We start from the raw sequence: 23,573 nt of genomic DNA, 5'->3' as shown, positions 1-23,573 counted from the left end.
TTGCACTGTAGATTTTGTCTACCTGTCTGCTTTATCTTACTGTTCTGTCAATGACTGTTCAATCACTCTTTGTGCAGTTATTTAAGCAGTCCAAATTTTAATCCATCTATAAGGCTATAACGCTGGCCAATACAAATGCATGCATCTCCACTCCATTTTCTTTTTTTTTAAAAAAAATTGTTTAATTGTTTTTCAATTTCAATTTCTTTAACCAATTTCTTGCAAAAAAATAAAATAAAAATGTAATTCCCACATTAGTAACTTCTAGAGCTACAACCAGCTTTGTTAATTTTAAAACTTCGCTTAGTTTCTTTTGGAAAAAATGGAGACACATGTTTTCACATGCCCACATGTTTTTAATACATTTGGCAATGTACTTCCATTGGTTTTACATAGAAGTAGGACTGTACAGTATATGCTAATTGGATGGTCTGTCACATTCCTAATTCACTAACAAAGGGCACCAAAAGAACATTCGAGGACAAGAACATGTCTGACCTTGTAAAATCAATATGATTAATAATATATGGTTACTTCTCTGTCGTGGAAACAAAGCAAAAGCCACTGTGCGAGAAAACACAAGACCTGGGGCACCGAGGAATAACAGCAGGCACTCTGTACCCGATGAGTCAAAATTTGAAATATCTGGCTCCAGCAGAAGGCACTTTGCTTGCCGGAGGGCTGGAGAGCTACAAACAAGAGGTCGTGGCCGAGCATGGCGCATGCTTTGGCAGGTCTGAGGCAGCTCTGCTACATAAAAAAAAAAAAGAAGTGAAGCTCGGTCAGTCCAAGCACATCAAACAATAGCAGCAGGGGAGTGTTTGATCGATTCAGTTTGTAGGCCAAACATAAAGATGGAGTTAGACAAAACTGGCTGCAAGGGGAGCAGAAGTCAAGGAGGCCAGCAGCAGTTGGTTTGGCCACCAGTGGGAACTGACCCCAACTTTATTGGATCATTCTTGGATCACATGATCACATGATAAGACCCTACGACTACCAGGGGATAGATCAAGAACCAGTCATGAAAAAGTATCATTTTGCAGTCACCACTGTATGTTGCATATTTAAAATCTTTAGTCAATAACAATACCTGTAAGTTCCAATAAAAAACGGATACTTAATAGTTTCTCTTTTTTTTTTTTGGTCAACATTTCCATTCCCGATTACCGATAATGGATGATATTTGTGTGTCCTCCTGTGTGAGCCAAGTTATGCGCTTGCCCCCAGTACAAAGGCAGCAACACTCTCGATGGGCTGCAATTATTATTATTATTATTATTATTATTATTTTTTTTTTTTTTTGAGGAGGGAATACACCTTCCTTTTTGTTTCACTTGTTGTCATGCTTCATCCAGCACAAAGCATTGTCCAGCATGGCTCATTTACAGTATATTCATGTGGTGCTTTGCATTGAGGATATTTGGTTGAATTTAGCGGGTGGGATTCACATGTGCACTTTTCGAAGTAGAACTGTGACTTATCAAGGGAAAATACCCGACAGGTGCACATACGCATGGTGTGATAGGTTTTATTATTATTATTATTATTTTGTCGAATGCAATTTTCAGTACGTACACTTTTATGGCTGTGTTTTCAAGACTAGTGCCTGGTATAACTCCGCGAGGAGGTGGGTTAGAGCAGGTGTTCGTAGTTGTCGTAATCATCGTAGGTGAGCGCAGCTGCTGCATTTCAAAAAGGGACTATCTGTGTGAAGCGTCCCAACTTTATTTGCCACCAATCAAAGCGGCTTCTTTCATTAATTTCCTGTAGTTGGGGCGCAATGACGATAGTCTTGCATGGTGACATCACTATATGCGGAAGAGGACTCAATCAGTGCTTGGCTGGAGCATTGAACATTAGTGGTACATTCCCTGACGTAAGAATTGGGGCCAAGGAAATAATTGCATCCAACACTGCTGGCATGATTTGGCTTACTGTTGGTTGCAAAATGCTGCATATGTCTCCCATCTCCTGCTGAAATATCTCAGTGGCCAAGAATCCCAGGGATGACAGGAGATGGATGTGCACTCAGATGGCTTTGGTGACCCTCGCAGTGCGTTCTATTTTTTAGTTTCACTGTTCTACCACAAGGTTTTCTGTGTACGCATAGTCAGAGATGTGCGTTGATACACGTCCCCACGCACAGGTCCATCCATATGACAAATTGTCTACAAACTGAGGTAGCTACAGTAAAAAAAAAATTTTCTATTCTAAGGGAAGCATTTATTTTTATTTGTGGCACAGTGGGCGGCACGGTGGCCGACTGGTTAGAGCGTCAGCCTCACAGTTCTGAGGACCCGGGTTTAATCCCCGTCCCCGCCTGTGTGGAGTTTGCATGTTCTCCCCGTGCCTGCGTGGGTTTTCTCCGGGCACTCCGGTTTCCTCCCACATCCCAAAAACATGCATAAATTGGAGACTCTAAATTGCCCATAGGCAATGGTTGTCTGTTTGTATGTGCCCTGTGATTGGCTGGCAACCAGTTCAGGGTGTACCCCGCCTCCTGCCCGATGACAGCTGGGATAGGCTCCAGTATGCCCGCGACCCTAGTGAGGATAAGCGGCTCAGAAAATGGATGGATGGATGGATGTGGCACAGTGTCTCTCAAGTGGCGGCACTGGTTAGCACATCTGCCTCACAGTTCTGGGGACCGGGGTTCAAATCCCGGCTCCGCCTGTTGGGAGTTTGCATGTTTTCCCCGTGCCTGCGTGGGTTTTCTGCGGGCACTCATTTTTCCTCCCACATCCCAAAAACATGCATGGTAGGTTGATTGAAGACTCTAAATTGCCCGTAGGTGTGAATGTGAGTGTAAATGGCTGTTTGTTTCTATGTGCCCTACGATTGGCTGGTGACTGGTTCAGGGTGTAACCCGCCTTCCGGGATAGGCTCCAGCAGCCCGCGACTCTTGTGAGGATATGCGGTCAAAGAAAATGGATGGATGGATGTCTATCAAGTGAAAGTGGAGTTACAACAATTAAAAAAGAACTAATAAGTCGCATAGCTCCCTAGAACACAATCATGGACGTAAACCACATCATGGAACGACCACACCTCAGTCCACACATCTACTGGAATGTTAATTGATATCAAAGACGCTGAACGATAGCATATTTGAACTGAAGTTATTGCAGTTACGACCCGTTTTCTTTTTTCCTGATGCAGGAAAAGGTCTATTTAAGGGAGACATTAATTTTTCTTAAGTGGATTACACAGATGTTGACTAATATAGCAATTTTATTGTAATTTTACTTGCTGATCCCTCAAGGGGAAATACTCTTCCCAAAACAATTGAAATCACAAATTTGTCCAAAGTTTTCTGGTAAGCTAAATAATCAATACTCATAAGGAAGTAAGGGGTGTAGTATAACTGATGATTGATTAAAGGTGTCCCAAGTCATTTTTGAATAGTGAAAGTCAGACAGAGATCCTTTGATGCATGCACTACTACGTTTGGCCCAAGAGAGAGGCCTGCTATATGAGAAGCAGAAGGTATTAAAAAATTTGACAACTCCTTTAGTGGAGTCCATTAGATTTTGCCGGTGTACCACATGTTAAGTTGATGTTGCTGGAGAATAAATCACGGAAAGGTCTTAGCCAGTGGAAGATTACTCCTGGCTTCACTGACTCACTGGAAGAGGGTAGCCATTTGTCAGCCCAAGAATGCCGCTCGGCACTCTGGGATTGAAGGCCTATTAGTTTCCTACCTCCAAACATCAGGAGGGATTACGTCGGAGAGAACTCGTCACCGCAAGTAAAATCTCTCATTTTACTCTCCATCACCACTATTTCTGTTGTGACTCCATTTCCCAATATATTCCACTCCAGCAAATTAGCTTTTGACAATTTGCATTGAATGTTTAAATGAACTTTTTGAATTGCAGAGAGAAGCTATTTATTGGTCTTTTTGATTGGTAGCGGCCCCTGGATTTTTTCCCCCACTTTCAATTAACAACATGAAGTTAGAGTTTGAGTAGATCTACAAAAAAGTCTCAAGAAGTCATGCTCCACATTACATTTGTTTGCCATTTTGTTTTGAAGCGACAATTTTAGGGTCATTTCAGAAATTTCTGACTGCGACTAAATCAGAACCACGTACGCTCTATTATGATGTCTTCTACGGTGCAAGAGAAGCTATTTTTTTAATTTATTTTTTTTTACATTTGGTAGGGGGTTCTCTTATGACACCCTAAAATTTGGTTTGGTACAGACTCCTTTTTTCCCCTTCTTTATAATCCAGTCCACATAATCAGTTTCACTTACTGTATCAACATGAAATGCGATTGTAGTTTAGAGCAGCAATATTTGGGCCGTTTTACCCATTCCCAAAGGGTCCCTCAAAGATGGACAGATGGGTGAGGTTTATTTGCAAAAGAAAAATAGTTTTTGCATTATGACATGGCAACTTCAATTTGAATTAACTATCTGACAAAATTTTGGAGGATGGTGTTCCTTAAGGAAACGTTTTGTCTTCATTTTCAAGTCACAACGTAGGGGGAAGGTGTCCCAATACTTTAGTCCATAGATTGCATATAGCTTATTATGGAAATGATTTTGCATAGTGACACACCAACTTCTTCATTTCCTTTTGGCTTGTCCCTTTAGGGGTCACCACAGCGCGTCATCCTTTTCCATGTAAGCCTATCTCCTGCATCCTCCTCTCGAACACCAACTGCCCTCATGTCTTCCCTCACAACATCCATCAACCTTCTCTTTGGTCTTCCTCGAGCTCTCTTGCCTGGCAGCTCCATCCTCATCATCCTTCTACCAATATACTCACTATTTCTACTCTGAACGTGACCAAACCATCGAAGTCTGCTCTCTCTAACTTTGTTTCCAAAACATCTAACCTTGGCTGTCCCTCTGATGAGCTCATTTCTAATTTTATCCAACCTGGTCACTCCGAGGGTGAACCTCAACATCTTCATTTCTGACACCTCCAAGCTCTGCTTCCTGTTGTCTCTTCAGTGCCACTGTCTCTAACTGTTTTATAAACTTTGCCCTTTATCCGAGCAGAGACTCTTCTGTCACATAAAACACCTGACACCTTCCTCCACCCGTTCCAAGCCGCTTGGACCCGTTTCTTAACTTCCTGACCACACTCACAATTGCTCTGGACAGTTGACCCCAAGTATTTAAAGTCCTCCACCCTTACTATCTCTTCTCCCTGTAGCCTCACTCTTCTCCCACCACCCCTCTCATTCATGCACATATATTCTGTCTTACTTTGGCTAATCTTAATTCCTCTCCTTTCCAGTGCATCCCTCCATCTTTCTAACTGTTCCTCCACCTGCTCCCTGCTTTCTCTGCAGATCACAATGTCATCTGCAAACATCATGGTCCACGGGGATTCCAGTCTAACCTCATCTGTCCGCCTATCCATCACCACTGCAAACAAGAAGGGGCTCAGGGCTGATCCCTGATGCAGTCCCACCTCCACCTTAAATTCGTCTGTCACACCGACAGCACACCTAACCGCTGTTCTGCTGCCCTCGTACATGTCCTGGATTATTCTAACATACTTCTCTGCCACTCCAGACTTCTGCATGCAGTACCACAGTTCCTCTCTGGGTACTCTGTCATAGGCTTTCTCTAGATCTACAAAGACACAATGTAGCTCCTTCTGACCTTCTCTGTACTTTTCCATCAACATCCTCAAAGCAAATAATGCATCTGTGGTACTCTTTCTAGGCATGAAACCATACTGTTGCTCGCAAATACTCAATAGTCCTGAGTCTAGCCTCCACTACTCTTTCCCATAACTCAATTGTGTGGCTCATCAACTTTATTCCTCTATAGTTCCCACAGCTCTGCACATCACCCTTGTTCTTAAAAATGGGCACCAGCACACTTTTCCTCCATTCCTCAGGCATCTTCTCACGCGCTAGAATTCTATTGAACAAGCTGGTCAAAAACTCCACAGCCACCTCTCTGAGATGCTTCCATACCTCCACAGGAATGTCATCAGGACCAACTGCCTTTCCATTTTTCATCCTCTTTAATGCCTTTCTAACTTCCCCCTTACTAATCATTGCCACTTTCTAGTCCACCACACTTGCCTCTTCTTCTCTCCCTTCTCTCTCATTATCCTCATTCATCCACTCCTCGAAGTATTCTTTCCATCTATCTAGCACACTACTGGCACCAGTCAACATATTTCCATCTCTATCCTTAATCACCCTAACCTGCTGCACATCTCTATCCCTCTGTCTGGCCAGCCTGTATAGATCATTTTCTCCTTCTTTAGTGTCCAACCTGCCATGCCATGTCATCATATGCCTCTTGTTTGGCCTTTGCCACCTCTACCTTTGCCCTGTGTCGCATCTCAATGTATTCGTTTGGTCTCTCCTCGGTCCTCTCAGTGTCCCACTTCTTCTTAGCTAAACTTTTTCCTTGTATGATTTCCTATACTGTGAGGTTCCACCACCAAGTCTCCTTCTCTCCTTTCCTGCAAGAAGATACACCAAGTACTCTCCTGCCTGCCTCTCTGATCACCATGGCTGCAGTGGTCCAGTCTTCTGGAAGCTCCTCCTGTCCACTGAGAGCCTGTCTCACCTCTTCCCGAAAAGATGCACAACACTCGTCCTGTCTCAGCTTCCACCACATGGTTCTTTGCTCTGCCTTTGTCTCCAATTGGTAACCTCCTTCAGATTACATCGTCTGCACAAGATGTAATCCACCTGCATGCTTCTACATCCACTCTTGTAGGTCACCCTATGTTCGTGCCTCTTCTGGAAAAAAGTGTTCACTTCAGCCATTTGCATCCTTTTTGCACCATCTGTCCCTCCAAGTTCCTTTCCTGGATGCCGTACTTATCCATCACTTCTTCACCACCCCTATTTCCTTCACCAACATGTCCATTACAATCTGCACCAATTACAACTCTCTCCCTGTCTGGGATGCTAAGAACTACTTCATCTAGCTCCTTCCAGAATTTCTCTTTCACCTCTAGGTCACATCCTACCTGTGGGGCATAGCCACTAATCACATTATACACAACACCCTCAATTTCATGTTTCAGCCTCATCACTCGATCTGATACTCTTTTCACCTCAAAGACAATCTTGGCCAACTCTTCTTTTAAAATAACCCCGACTCCATTTCTCTTCCCATCTACACCATAGTAAAATAATTTAAACCCTGCCCCTAAACTTCTAGCCTTACTGCCTTTCCATCTGGTCTCCTGGACAGACAATATATCAACATTTCTCCTAATTATCATGTCAACCAACTCCTGAGATTTTCCTGTCATAGTCCCAATATTCCAAGTCCCCACATTCAGTTCTAGGCTCTGTGCTTTCCTCTTCTCTTTCTGCCGAAGAACCCGCTTTCCACCTCTTCTTCTTCGACTTCGGCCCACAGTAGCTGAATTTCCAACGGCGCCCTGCAGGTTGACGGTGCCGGTGGCGGACGTTGTTAACCCGGGCCACGACCGATCCGGTATGGAATTCTTTGGATGAACGCTCATATTTTTTTGGCAAAGTTTGAAGCCGGATGCCCTTCCTGACGCAACCCTCTGCATTTATCCGGGCTTGGGACCGGCCTACAGTTTGCACTGGCTTGTGCCCCCCATAGGCCTGCATTATAATGACACACCAACATCCATCCAAAAACAACAATCAGATTTTCTTAATAGTATTCCTCAGGGAAACCTCAAGTCAATCCAAGTCAAGTATATTTGTATAGCCCTTAATCACAAGAGTCTCAAAGGGCTTCACAGGCCCACAGTTGGCAGTGATTGACGACATACACTTATGGAAATGTTTTAGGTCAATTCTTTTTTTTTTATTTTCATTGAGGCGGGAAGGTGTCTCAATATTTTGGTCCATACATTGTGATCAGGGAAATGTTTTAAGGCCATTCATTTTTCACTTATACTATAGAGTGGCGGTATCCCCATACTTTTATTCATACCTTGTGTAAAGTGTGTGTGATTTTGTGCCGTGACGATTCAACATCTACCCAAAATGACAACACAGAAGCCGCCCCCAGTACACTTGGTGCCTTCACTTTTTCTTTTCGAGAAGCACATAACACCCCCCCCCCCAAACACACACACACACACACATGCACACAACTACCACAGCAAACAAAGGAGGAAGTATAATGTCACACAATACACAAAAGTCCTTGGGCTGGCTGTCGACACGGGCAGCAGCAGAGATGCTGTTCAGATAAGTGTTCCAATACTGAGAGCAGGGAAGAGGATGAGGGGAGAGGGTGCACAGGGGAGGAGGGTGTGTGTGCATGTTTTCTTCCTGAGCCCAGAGCAACATCCAGAGAGCAGGCTTGGCAGCGTTTCATGTGTCCCTCGGCATTAGCGCTGCAGTCACATTACATTTCCCCCTCTCGGCGGGATCGCTGGGTGCCCAAGCCGACGCTCCTGTCCAGGACATGTCGTGTCCACTTTAAACATTAGGGCTCTCCGACTCAAGCTTATGCAGCAGAAGCAAACAAAGTGGACAGACTGCTGAATACATAATTGCGTAAATAATTCAGGGTCTCGATGAATGAATGAGTTACTCTAAGATGGCTTCGCCGACTTGCTGATGTGTATATACGCACGGCATTCTCTGTAGTGTAAACCAAAAGGCTGACTGACGCTTATTTAGCTTGACAAAAAAAAATTCAATAAATAAAATACAAATAAAAAAGGAGGCTCCACAGTATCCAGCACACATACAGTACAGCGAACAGTTGACTCCTTAGGTCAAACACAATCTAAAACCCAATTTGTTGGCCTTTCAAAACTATTTCTTCCCACAGGATATAATGGAAATACCGTTTATTTACTCATTTTCGGAATAAGTGGTTCCTTGACTTATGGGTGCCCAAACTTATGCGTTTTTCAAATTATGACCCATCACTTGGTCAAATTTTTTGCTTTGTGTTGTGAGCCAAAGTTTGAGTTATGCATGGACTACGTACAATACTACATGTGATGCAGTCCCACCTCCACCTAAATTGCAAATAAAAAAAGTTGGCTATTTCGTCATTTCAATGAAATTGTTTTCCAGTAGCAAGGAAAGAAACTGCTAAGAAAAACATCTTTTTGTTTTCTAATGAAAAAGCAAGCATCAGCCCCTAAAGGCAGTTTTACTACACAACATGAAATTTGGTTTGCATGTCTGTCATGTGTAGACCAAAAAAAAAAAAAGTCCCAAGAACCCATGATCAAAAACTTCAAACCAAAATGAGCCATTTTGGTTTGAAGTGGTTATTTTGAAGTGGTTATTTTGGCCATTTTCCAGGAGTCTTTTAAAGACAGATTTTTCTTGGTGATTTTGTCCAAATGCAAACAAACTTGAACCACATGTACTAGACAAATGGGTAATGATCAACTGTTATTTTTTGGGGGGGGGGGGGGGGGGGGGGGTATTTATTCATCAAACATTTTTCATTGTGTGTGGGAGGAGCATGGCAGCAGTTTGATGACTTGCCATAAAAACTGAGGGAGGAATTTATTTATTTATTTTAATTGGAATTGGTGTAGTGGTGCACTTGCCTGACTTTGGTGCGGGCAGCGCGGGTTCAGTTCCCATTCAGTGACGGTATGAATGTGAGTTCAAATGGTTGTCCGTGTCTATATGTGCCCTGCGACCAGTTCAGGGTGTAGTCCGCCTTTCGCCCGAGGTCAGCTGGGATAGGCTCCAGTGCCCCGCGACCCTAACCAGGATAAGTGGTGTTGAAAATGGATGGATGGATAATTTTGGAATTGGGGCACAAGAGCCATTATTTGAAGAAATGCTGTGTTTTGGGGTGAAAGTGTTGTCATTATAAATCCCATTTTAAGGACGCAGTCTATGTTTTATGATACCTTTGAATATTCTAAACAACCATATAAGTGTAAAAATATTGTGAGGTGTCTTGCCCCCTCCCCCCCCCCCCCAAAAAAAAAATGTTTTTGTCATATTCTGAATTGTACAAGCACAAAGTGTTTGACTTTAGGCTTATGTGGCTCTAATGTTAAAGTTTTTTTGTGAGCAGGATAATCCAATGCATAATAAATATCCCCCAAATTTACTAGTACAGGGTTGTATAATCCTAAAAAATTTGGTTTATCTCGAAAGGCAGATCGGGAAGTATAAGATATCGTCACCTTCCTAAAATAATGACTTGAGCCATTTTTTCATAAATGAATTAAAATTTGTTTTGTTGAAAAAGGTTATGAAAATAGATACTGTACAACAACTGAGAATGTGGGCAATTTTAGCAGAGGGGGCCAGCATCATAAGGAGAAGACAGGCAAAAATAAAAATAATTTATAATAAAAAGTAAGAAAAAAGCAAATAAATGACTTGGGCCATTATTTTAGGAAGCTGATGATAAAACAGTGTACAATTTGTTTCTGATCCAAATTTGAATTACTCAACGGAGGTCTGCTCTCTCCCGAATGCCATTTTAGTTACCATCCAGCTCCCAATCGCTCGGATAGTGACAGTCACGGCAAAATCTGCGTGTGCCACATACTCTCCGTGCTGATCCTGCCAATTAATTTCATGAATGACTAACCCGTGTTTGGTAACAAACTCCCAGTGGCTTAAGGCTTACCTCAGTAGCCTCCCCGCCCCTCGTACCCCCATCACAGGAGCGGCACTGCCAGAAATAGACACACAATGTGGGAGTCAAAAGCATAAAAGTGTGGGGGAGGAATGATTGCAGATCCAAGACTTCAGATTAGAGCAAAGCAAGCGAGTTTGTGTTTAGGAGCCGCAGTGCATTTGGACCTTCGTAGTATTTCATGTGTATTGTTACAGTTAATAATGAAGTTAAACTAAGGTTGAGCAGTGTTTGGGGTACACTCATATCGATATATCATCGGGCCAGATTGACGTCAAAGTCTGATCATCTCAACATTGGATTATACAGTATTGAGTAGGGATACAATAATATTCAGGATATCACGATATTGCAAAATTAAAAGTGCCTCGATATCGTCGTGGACTTCTTTCGGAATAAAATAATGAGCCGTTGTGCTTAAACTTTAGTTTTGGGTCGGCTATACGCATCTTAGCCAGGCTGCTACAGGCAGGCTACAGCCCTCCAGTTTCTCATTAGGAGTATAAATGCACCCGACTGGACATGTAACCCATATGACCATGTGGGTACGTCACAAAAAATACGACTGAAAGGCTCCGCTGGGAGAGATGCAGAAGCATTACAACTCGGTACCCCGAGTCCCTGCCAAGGCTACGGTTGTAGCCATTACGCCGGTCTGAGCGTCACATTGCAATCGATTGGGCGAGAGGTGCATTGTTGTTCCTCCGTCCCAGCAAACACAGACCCACGGGCCTGGATCAGCTGTTTGTCGACCTCAGCTTCACGAAGCTGGATCCCAGCCGGCGGCAGCGGCCACCGAGAAGCTCCACGAGTCTTGGTTAGTACTTGGATGGGAGACCAGCTCGGCCTGCTCCCGTAAAAACCTACATATTACAGAAAGTGCAATTGCGATTCCGACTCCCCGTTACAACTATATCCCTCCACTAGATTACAGTAGTCTCGAAAATGAAATAATAAGGTAGGTCCACTCCATAAAAATACAGATATTAATGCAAAAATAAATTATATGACATACAACAATCTCTTCAAATGAAATGTCCACATTTCAAAATTAAAACATTACACAAGCTGCTCAGAAAAATAAATCCTCTTACAATATCACTAAGCGGAGGAAAAGAAACTAAGGATTCACATGCCGTTAGGGTTGTTCCTGCGTTTATGACTTCACTTGAATTTTTGGACATAAGCAAAGAAATCACTCTTCGTAGGCAGTATCCAATTTCTAATGTTATAAATATGACAGTAAATACTGTTAATTTAGTGAACAGACAGTTATTGTGAGCATAGCATTATTATTGTTGCAGCAATAATTGCATTTTGGAGGTATAGTATACGAATGTAAACATTGGATGGACGGAGATAGAGGTGCACAGTCATACACTATATAATTTCAAGACTTCTTTTGCACAGAAACCTGTAGGAAAACATAAAGAAACTACTAAAGCCTATTGAGAAGTTTATCGGTTCTCCTGTAAAAACCTCTTTTCCCGACAGGTACCGTCAACCTTCCTGCAATACTGTGAGCTTTCCCACAATATTGCAATACATACCGTTCCGTGAGATTAATACCGTGATGAAACCGAACCGGGAGATACAGACCATCCCGAGTATTGAGTGATTGTGTGAGGTGTGTTAAGAGTTTTTTTCCTGCCCGACATGCTCGAAAAAACGGTTTTAAACCTGTTCAGTATTTACGATTGCAACTCCTCGTGTGTGGTCAACACCAAGTTGGAAATTATTGTGATGTGAAATGAAACGATAGCCAATCATGAAGCAACCTGAAGCTTGCTCTGTTGACGGACTAAACTAGAGGAGCAACTGCCTGTTTTTAGTGTTTGTACACTATAAGGTTTCTCCCAAGTCATTCACCGCAATGAAATTGACACGGAGAAAGGTTTGCGACGGCCATGTAATTACCAAATGAGCTAAAAGTTAGCCTAGCTTCGTCTATGTCTTCTTCTTCTGCTACTTGTTCTTCATTGTAGTTCTGGATGCCCTGTGGCACCATATTGCCGCTAACAGGTCATGCTTGCTACTGCAGAACACGTCTGGTTTGGGTGGTGAATATCGATTGGTGGAGATACTGTATCATTATTTGTGTGCTGTGCTCTGTTCGTCATTTTGAAAACACCACACACTATTAAGAGCAGTAAGAACACACATGGCAATCTTTTTAATGTCACGTGTGGGGTCGCTCACATTTTAAATATCTATTAAGATGTTCAAAATTCTTGTATGCTTACCCCACTTTACAGATTCATCGTATTTTAAATGCTCATTCTGTAAACCAAATGGGTGCATTAATGTTTGCAAAAACTATGAAGGCACAACATTGCCTTGACTTTGAACTATAGCTTCGCCGAGGACTCAGCGAAGGGAGAGAACATGTTTTGGCCTCACAAAGAGGCATGGCCATGTTTAGTGGGAATGTTGATTAGCTTTTTTCTGTATGGGCAAAGAAAAAAAGCGAGAGAGAGAGAGAGAGAGAGAGAGAGAGAGAGAGAGAGAGAGAGATTGCTTGCCATCTTTTCATTATTTCTCTGGAACCCCCCAGCGAGAGGGCACACAAACGAACTTGAGCAGCCAAAGCGTAATTAAACTTCCGCAAGTCGGGTCGCGAGTGCTACTAAAAACGCCTCACTGCCATTTCTCATTACTTAACAGCGCCGTCTAAATGATGCAACACCACCGGGAAAATGAATCAGTGTTTGGTGAAGGCAAGATGGCGGCAGTGTTGTCCGACGCATACACCTCCAGTCTACTCGACGTGTAAAACAACCGAGACAAACTTCCAGTGTGTACTGTACACTCACATACATTGGTGGCTCTGCATTAAGGTAATTGAACGTAAGGCCACTACAAATTCAGTATGTGGTGCCGTTTTTCCTCTTTTTCACAAACCAATTTTATAATTGATACAGAATAGCCTATTGCAAACGATGAACCATGTAGATCCACGTAGATCCAATCTATGTTTTTCCATCTGCTCTCAAGGTCCAATAAATGGTATTGTTAATCATATTTCTGTATTTAATACAGCGCACTGACGCAATGTCAACATTAATCCTTATTGTGCTTTTCATACAGTCATTTCCTGTGCTGTCTGTCTGAGTTCAGTTGAATGTTTTGGTATTAGTTACTGTGAATCTCTATAAGAGCCATAAAAATAAAATGGAATTGAAGTGAAATTGAAGTTCCTATTCCTGCTGACTCATTGCTATTTAAACAGCCTAGTGGGCAGGACTCAAAGTTTTTTTTATTTTTTTTTAAATAAAATAAAAACATTAAGATTTTGTTCATGTTTTGGATAATAAGAAACAAAATACTTAAATTCGGACATACACTGGTAATTTGGCCACAACAATTTGCAATAGCAACAAATGACCATGGACAGTAATCCAGTTTACAGTATGTTGCTGGATCTGTTTTGGATTAAGGGCAGTGTGTGCAGTGCCCACCTGGTCCAGGAGGTAGTGATTTTTCCTCTTACTACAGATTTTAGATTTAATACAGAGCAGTGATTCAATTGCAAAATTAATCCTTACTGGGCTGTTTACAAAGTCAGTTCTATTGTGTGCCTGTCCAATTTACTTTGCTACATCTGCTAAATAATTAAAATATTTGGTTTAGTTAAAAAATGAATCACACATTTTTTTTGCCAGGGCGATTAATAATTTTGTTGGACGAAAAAATTGACTATGTACTGTAGCTGCTGAAGACTCTCAATGTGTTACAACAGTTGACACACATTCCCACCAACTACATGCTTTCTTTGGAACAACAACAACAATAACCCATATACACGTTAGCTTTGATTTCTCTGTTGCAGGGGATTACCTCGCAATTTTCATCAAGAAATATTTTACTACAATAAAGCAAATCAAACATTAGGTACTGTATCTTTCCTGCTCTTTGGCCTAAAGCCATTTGCAGATATTTTTTTAGTCATCTAACTGATTCTCAAAAACAAGTCTGCCTTCAAGTTATCAGTTGTTGTTAGTAAAAAGAAGCAACTGGCAGTTTCCGATTGATTGTGCGACAATCGGATGAAGCTGATTTAAAACTCGTATTCCCATTGCTTATAGCCTTAGCAATCTGAGTTCTACGGACACCTTAAAAAGTCTTCTTCTTCTTGATTTTGTTTTGACAGTTGACAACAGTTAGAAACGTGCATTGCAACCACCTACAGCACTTCAGTGGTGTGTTAGCTTTGACTTTGAGTGGCAGGTGATCAACTGCATGAGTGGGAAATTAAAAACTAACAAAATTGTACATCCATCCATCCATTTTCTTTTACCGGTTATCCACACTAGGGTCGTGGGCTTGCTGGAGCCTATCCCAGCTATCTTCGGGCGAGAGGCAGGGTCCACCCTGATCTGGTCGCCAGCCAATCGTGTACAGTATATGCAGCCTAAAGCGCTCTATGCACCACCATGACTGCTCGTATCTTGACCTTGACCTAGAAAACCTTCAAATGTGTACTCCTTCATTTGAGCCTCAGCAAGTGCCGTGTTATTCATCTGGATTTTTCTTACATTGAAGAGGCTGCTTGTGATGTGAATTGAATGGCAAAAAGTCTTGCATAAACCATGAGGGAGAATTTTTAAGGGAAGTGATGGGCACCTGCACAAAATGCAGCATCGGAAGCTCAAAGGGAGTTAATATCGGCGAAATAATTGCCCTTATGCAAAAAGCAGCCTGCTTACCGCCAAAGTAAGAGCCGTCTGACAGCTTGGTCTCCTTGCTGCCTTTGGTGAGCACGCTGACCACCCCGTGCTGGATGAAGTACATCTTTTTGCCGATGGTGCCCTCCCTGATGATGTAGTCCCCGGGCTGGAACACCTCAAATTTGAGCTTGGTGAGCATGGAGGTGACAAAGTTGGGATCGGCATTGGCGAACAGCGGCATGGAGGCCACGAGTTTCCGACAGTTAAAGTTGATGATTTCCTGCGAGACAGAGAAAACAACGATATTTGACAAAATGCAATGACCTGACACAACTCCACGTAGGAAATGACATTTGCTTCTCCTTTCCTGAGATCCTCCATCACTGCTGGTGTAAAGGTAAAATGTCAGCAAATGTGAAGTGAACCGTGGGGAATGCCAAGCAGCGAGCGGGCTTATTTTCCGTATGCTGGGTGCGCACCATTATCCACGCAGCCGTAAAACGCCAGATCCCATACCTCTCGGAGCGGCTCGTTCAGCTCCCCTAGGATGCTCTCCTCGTCGAACATCTTGCCCTGGTAGCGGTGCTCGTAATAGTCGTGGATCCTCTGCCTCATGTCTGCTGGCAGCTTGTGGAAGGACATGTACTGCTCCACTTGCTTGTACTGTGGAGACACCCAAAGAGACAACGATCAGGCCGCTGAAAGGGCATCAATACACCGCCCACGGGCCGCAGTAAAGGGTGGGTTTCAATGTGCAGTATTGGTTAATATAAAGTGACGTTCAATATGTTGTGGTTGTTATGGTGGTGAGGTTCAAAATGTTGTAATGGTTGTAGTAGTGAGTGGAGTTCAATATGTAGTATTAGTTAATATAGTGATGGGGTTTAAAATGTAGCAGAGGTTATTATAGTGGGTGGGGTCTCATATGTTGTATTGTTAGTACAATGAGTGGGGTTGAATATGTATTAGTGGTTACTATACAGTGGTGGGGTTAAAATTTTGTAGTGGTTAACGGGGTTCAATATGCAAAAGTGATAAATATTGTGCATAGGGTCAACGTTTATTAGTGTATAGTGACTCTGACCCAGGTGCCAAAACCTCCCCCACAATTTGATAAGCTGCATTCTTCCCTGCGGCCCTGCTGTTCGAGACAACCACTAGAAGACGTGTCTGGCTCTCTTGTTTTTCCTCGGCGCGGCACGGGCGTGCCACCGCCCCTCCCCTTCCTTTTGTTCGGACACGCGGCTCGGTAACCACGGGCCTTGGGGATGGAGATCCCTAGTCCCCGTGGATCGCCGCTGCTAAGCCTCCAGAACAGTTGCTGCTGAGCTACCTAATATGTACCCAGCCAAACGTGAGTTCTCTGAACTTGCTAGCGGATCCCGGAAACAGGCGGGGAGAGAGACGGTCATATTCTCCCAACGAGGCGTGACGAGCAACAATTTTTCTTCTCCCGTCTCTTTTGTTTTTGTTTTATTTTTCTGCATCTTTTTTCTTCTTCAACCAAACGTGTCTCCTTGGTTCCCGAGACGACTGAGATAGACCATCCCACCGAACAGCTGATCTACGGTCATGAGTACACAATAAGCGTTGCTTGGATGTACAATATTAGTGCCTAATAATTTCGGGGAAATTACTAGCTTCCCACAAAATCTAGACTTTGTCCTCTCTCTCTCTCTCTCTCTCTCCCTCTCTCTCTCTCTCTCTCTCTCTCTCTCTCTCTCTCTCTCTCTCTCTCTCTCTCTCTCTCTCTTGTCCGGACTGAATGCATTAAACCCTCACATTTTCAACTTTAGTCCAACACACAATGTTCTATTTCCCTTTTCGTATGCATATATTTTTTCTTTGTTTCACCATTATTCATGTTTCCTTGTTGTAGTTAGACCTCTCTTTGTGTTTCCCTATAGATCCCTCGTAGATTTCACTAAATTATTCAAGAAAATTCCTCTCTTGGTTGTTTTTTGTGTGTTTTGAGTTTAAGTAAGCCTCTGTCATCTAGACCTCGTATTTCCTTAAATGTAGCAACCTTTAGATTATGAGACTGATAAAAGGTTTGTCGTCGCTTTCCCTTAAATTTTATACATATAAAAAGTGACGCGGTGCCCTTTATGAGACAAAATAGCTTGATTTATAACGCTAAGCGTCAAATCACACTAAACCGGAAGCAACGCAGGCGTCGCTGCTTCAACTAATTTATTTCTTAAATAAATTACATTTTATCCAAACACCAATATATGCTACAACTGTTTAATATAGTGGTTGGGTTAAGTATGTTTTAGTCGTTGCAATACTGAGTGAAGTTCAATAAGTAGTAGTGGTTAATATCATAATGGGGTTCAATATGTTGTAGTTGGTGGTAGCAGGTTATATACTTCAGTAGCAGTGTTTAATATGTGTAGTGGTTGTTACAATGGGTGGAGAGCAATACATGGTAGTGGTTAATGTGGTAGTTGGGGGTTAATATCCTGCAGTGGTTAGTACAATGGATGAGTGGTTAATGTTGTGAGTGGAGTTCAATATGTTCTATCCATCCATCCATTTTCTGCGCGGCGGGGTACACCAATCGCAGGGCACATATAAATAAACAACCATTTGCACTCACATTCACACCTACGGGCAATTTAGAGTCTTCAATACACCACCATGCATGTTTTTGGGATGTGGGAGGAAACCGGAGTGCCCAGAGAAAATCCACGCAGGCACGGGGAGAACATGCAAACTCCACACAGGCGTGGTCAGGGATTGAACCCGGGTCCTCAGAACTGTGAGGCAGACGCTCTAACCAGTCACTCACCGTGCCACCTCAATATGTTCTAGTGGTCATTGGAGTAGGTGGAGTTACAGTATGTGTGGTTAATGTAGTGGTGGGGGTCAATACCCTGCAGTGACTAGTACAGTCGGTGGAGATGAATATATACTAGTGGTTGATATCGTGGGTGGCACTTAATATGATGTGGTTTTTCTTAGTTTTTTGTCATATGTAATTATGTAGTGACAGTTGATCTAGTGGGCTGGATTTAGTATGTAGTGGAGGTAAATATAGTGGGTACGAGTCAATATGTTGCTGTGGTTAATATAATGGGTGAGGTTCAATATTAAGTGCTGGTTGATGCAGTGCAGGGAGTGATATGTTGTAGCAGTCAATTATACTGTGGAGGTTTTCCTACATTGTAGTGGTTATTATCGTGGGTAACGTTTATCCCATTGCAGTTTCTATATTGGGGTGCTTAACTCATTCACTTCCAGCCCTCCCAGTTAATATGCAATATATTTGATAGTCAGTGAGATTTAGTAGTTAAAATAGTGTTGGGTTAGCAATATGTACTGTCGCAGGGGTTCATATAGTGGTTGGATTGGATATGATGTAGTGTTGTGTGTGGGGTCTAATATGTCTCACCGGTTAATGTTGTAGATGAAGATGGGTGGGGTCTAATATTTAAAAAGGGCTCAATACAGTTAGTCGAGGTCAGTGTGTAGCACTGGTTAATATGTAGTTGGTGTTAATATAGTGGTGTTTAATATGTAGTAGAGGTTGGTTGTGTTTAAAGTGGCATGTGTAATTTGCTGTTGTGGTTCATGGATTTGATACAGTTGGGGATTTGAAATTATTGAATTTAGCCGGATTCAATGCAAAAGAAGTGTGGTAATTAGTTGAAAATTTAATGTTTGTTTTATGTGGATACAAAAGTCCAAACCAAACCCAGTAAAACATTGAAATGATACGAAACTATTTTTAATAAAGCTCTTGTACTGTGGCTGACATCAAAGACATGTGGCTGTTCAAACAGCGCAAGGCACTAAAAGACATATCACAGAGTCTCAGTCTGTCAAAGGTGCTGTTAGTCTTTATGCTGTTTGTTCAGAACAAAAGCATTACAGTGTGTACGGGAGAAGCCGAGATGCACATCAAAGCGCGCCGCGGAGCCCCTCGGGGAATAATAACAGGTAGCATCCTTGACCGTCAGCCAACGAATAATACTCTCCCCAAAAAGAAAAAGAAATTAAGCATGCATAAACTGACGCTACATGTACACTTTGATCACTGACAAGCTCTCCATTGAACTGCTCGGACGACCTCAGGTAGTCCTCCTTCCAACACACTATGTTATCTCAGTCACCATGGATCTCGTGGGGTGATCATTTAAGCCAGGGATTCTCAAATCTTTTGGGTCCGGGGACCCCTTACAGGGGAGGATTATTTTTCCAACAACTCCCTCACAATCCTAACGCCAATTGAACAAAACTACCATGTGTAACGCTAAATACCATAGGAATTAAAAAGTTGCCTATTTTCGAGAAAAAGTCAATATGTTAGAAATAATTCATAATCTTTTGAGAAAAATTTTTCAATGTTGACAAGAACAAAGGCATTTTGTCAAGATAATAAAATCATGATCTTATAAAAATAAGTCATATTTTTCCCAACACAAAGTTGTGGTATCACGAAATAGAACATAATTCTGTAATATTTAGACATTCGTTCACAAAAAAAATTTTGTTGGGAAAAAAAAATGCCTCTTTTTTGGTGGGGGGTGGGGGGGGGGGGTTGGACTTCATTTCTGCAACAATGCACTTTTTGTTCTGGAAAAAGAAAATTCTTCATGCACTGATGTCAGATTTATATGTTGTTAAATCACAATGATATTATGGTTATGGTAGCATTTATTGTCAGTAATCAATATATGTGGAACATACAGCAGGCGAAATTAGTTTTCCAAGAGGCCACTGTCACAAAAAAAAAAAATACCTAAAAAAAAAAAAGGAACAAAAATGTCACAAAATGTATATACAGTGGAACCTCGACTTAACAGACCCCGATTTAATGGATATGTTGGATTTGGCGATGTTCCATCAAACCCAAGGAATTTAGTTTCGCATTGCCTAGGCACGCAACTCACGCAGCAGTCAAATATGGTGGTGGTATTGTGATGGTCTTCGGCTATGTTCCTTCAGGATCTGGACAACTTGCTGTGATTGATGGAACTGTGAATTCTGTTCTTTAACAGAAAATCTTCTTTGTTCTTTAACAGAAAATCCTGCAGGAGAATGTTCAGCCATCAGTTTATGACCTCAAGCTAAAGCGCACTTGGGTTCTGCAGCAGGAGAACTATCCCAAAACACACCAACATGTCAACTTCTGAATGGCTTAAAAAAACAAAATGAATGTTTTGGAGTGGCCTCATCAAAGTCTGGACTTGAATCTGATTAAAATTCATTCTTGGGGTAATCTTTGTAGGCTGGCCACTCCTGGGAACGTTCACCACTGTTCCATGTTTTCTGCAAGTGAGGATAATGGCTCTCCCTATGGCTCGCTGGAATCCTAAAGCTTTAGAAATGGCTTTTGTAACCCTTTCCAGACTGATCGATGTCAATTACTTTATTTCTCGACGGTTCTGGAATTTCTTTGGATTGTGTCAATTTGTTACAGATTTTTTAGATCATTTTTCCGACTTGATTTTGTCGGGACAGATTCTGTTTAAGCGATTCCTTGATGAAACATTAAAGTGGGGAAACTGCAAAAATATAATAATTTGACAAGGGGGCCAATACTTTTTCACAGCACTGTAGATAAACAAAGATGTTTTTTTTTTTTTTTTTTTGGTAGTAATAAAAAAATCATGTTCAGAGCAATAAAGTGAAATGGGATATAATTTCACATTTTGTATACACTCTGTTTGTCATCTGCCAGGCTCTCCGCTTTGCCCGGCACTCCTCGTGTATGCTGAATGTATCAAGTTTATTTTGTAGCGATGTCTGACACAAGCGCGATGCAACTCTTGGAGAAATAAATGTGCAAGGTACCTGGAAAATGAGATACTTCGTACTGTATGATAGATGAATGGGTTGTGTCACGGGGGTAATTTACTTAACTGATGTGACGATGAAAGGAAAATCGCAAGGCACTGGGGAAAAACAATCGCAGGCGTCCATTTGGCTGCCGGAGTACGGCGGAGTCTTCGCGACGATATGAGGCTTCAAAGCTGGACGGTATTATATTTTCATTCGCATTGATGAAAATATACTGTCAGCATCTAAGAAATCCATTTACCCCCGGCTTTCATCTTACAACACAAGACAATGTCCATGTGCTTTTCCCATTCAAATCCCTTCCAGTCTATGGCACTGGCCTTGTATGTTAATCAGTGCAGCACGAAGGCTGACAGATGTAAAGAAAGCGACCTATGAGCTGAGTAGATGATTTCCTGCTAGACAGGAAATTAGCTTATTGCCGCGCAGCTACCACGGCCCTTACTGCTCTGACGCTCGGCTTGGACAAATCCACAGATGTGAAAGGAACGTTCTACACAGTCCACTATAATATGGACTCGGAATTTGGCATGCACTGCTTAATGTAACGCTTAAAACCTTTATGCACAGAAAACGCAATATTTGGCATTGAAATAGTGGATTTTGACCCCCATTTTACCTCTGGCTCCCACAAACCAAAACATATTATTTGTATGGTATCAATATGGTAAAGAACTGGACATAGTAGTGTCGAATAATATGGTATAGAACAGTGCAGTATTGTATCATATACTGTATAATAGCGGGGTACAGTATAGTACTGAATAGAGATGTGTAGTATGTATAGTATTGAACAATACTATATAGTATAGTAGAGTGTTGTATAGTATAATATGATATTGTACACAGTGTAGCAAAATAGTGTATATAGTAGTGAAGAAAACCATTGTATAGTACACAAATAAGCAGTATGGCATGATTGAGAATAGAGCACTATGTGTAGTATTATATACAGTAGTATTGTGTGATATGCAAAGAATAGTAGTTTTCACTATATTTACGATACTAATATACAGCATATAAATAACCCGAACCCTAAACGATTTGACAAACATTTAGTTTGCCATTTTTACTCCTTATTCTCTTATCACGTACAGAATCTTTTCTTTTCTTCCCCCAATTCCCCTCTGTCACGTGCAGCTCTCCATGCACATGCTAATGTTGTTTTTTTTGTTGTTGACCAAATGAGATGTGAATAATTCATTCCCTAAGAGAGATGTCAGCCACTTGATTATACTTTCTAAAGAATTACTTCCCCCCCACTGCTCTGTCACCTTATTGCTAACCTTCCGAGGCTCAGTCAAAAGTCAGAGGCAGGAACAAAGGCCTCATTAAAATATCACATGGCTTTGTTTTCGGATTGACATATGCAGACAATGCTGTACATGCAGTACTCTGTACTATGTTATGTGTGGTGCCTTTATTCAGTACTGCATGTAGGGCGTAGTAATGTAAAATTAATAAGCATTTTGTTGTTACCAAACCCATTTTTACAGTAACCTGAACAACAGTTGAACAAACTATTATCCTTGACTTCTGATTTCAAAACTAGTTATCCATCATTGTGTTATATGATGAGGGAATGAAACATTTATATGGTTTAACATTTGTAACAGTTCTCTGACGGAAACCATAACTATAATGTGGCCTACGAGAAAGATGAGATTAACACCCCTGATCTGTACTATACCATTTTTGTGTACTGTCTCAAACAATACATTTTGATGAACAACTGAATAACAGGGAAGTAAAAAATATAATCAATAATACATACATAAATGCACAATAATATACAAGAATACAAACATAAATGAATAAATACATAGATTTGTTTGTTGTTATAGGCTATTTCATATATATATATATATATATAAAATATAATAATTACCTAACAATAGTGCTTGAGAGATGAAGTAAATACACAGGTTTCAAAAGTCATGGATTGAATGTATGGACCCTGGGGGTAAGTTAACAGGCCACGGACTGGGAAGTAACACTGCCTGGCAGACTGAATAATGAAAATGTGTTAAATTACTGCCATCAGTCAGGTCTGGACTAATGAGAAGTGAGCGGCTTTTACTGTAAGGCAGAATGAGACTTAAGATCTTCAACTTGTTGACAGCTGTGTCCTTGGATTGATTCTATCCTCTGTGGGTGACAGACACGCGTTTCAGCCAAAGACAGACATCGTTTTCATAAAAGGATCATTTCAATCCAGAAAATTGGTTGTTGTTGTTTTTTACAGTTGTTCTAAAAATCCAACACTCTCATGTATCTTAAAACAGCATAAGCCCTCGATAACAGGCAAGAAAGTATATTAGGTAACTTACTTGGGTGTTTGGAAAAAAAATTAAGAAAATAAAAGGCACAATGAAATGCTATTGAATGATAATAATCACGGCTGTGGTTAATACACTATTAACCACAGCCGTGATTATTACATTTTTTATTATTTAAAACAATTTGGCGATACTTCCTGAATAATTTAACAAAAATGCAATTGCATGCTTTTTAATAAAAAAACAAAAAAACAAAGCTATTGTA

The 23,573-nt window shown here is 41.5% G+C and overlaps 1 protein-coding gene across 1 annotated transcript in view; it reads right to left on the bottom strand.

Moving 5' to 3' along the window:
• The window catches only part of LOC133415609 (potassium/sodium hyperpolarization-activated cyclic nucleotide-gated channel 4-like), a 154,788-nt gene that overhangs the window by 21,001 nt on the left and 110,214 nt on the right, over window positions 1-23,573 (bottom strand). Inside the window, 2 exon segments of the mRNA XM_061701766.1 lie at window positions 15,261-15,501; window positions 15,738-15,884. Of these exon segments, the coding sequence (XP_061557750.1) occupies window positions 15,261-15,501; window positions 15,738-15,884 (388 nt within the window).

Source organism: Phycodurus eques, chromosome 2 (genome assembly GCF_024500275.1).
Source record: "Phycodurus eques isolate BA_2022a chromosome 2, UOR_Pequ_1.1, whole genome shotgun sequence".
Classification (NCBI taxonomy): domain Eukaryota; kingdom Metazoa; phylum Chordata; class Actinopteri; order Syngnathiformes; family Syngnathidae; genus Phycodurus; species Phycodurus eques.
Note: the sequence above shows the minus strand (reverse complement) of the source record. Positions and strands in the feature narration are given on the sequence as shown.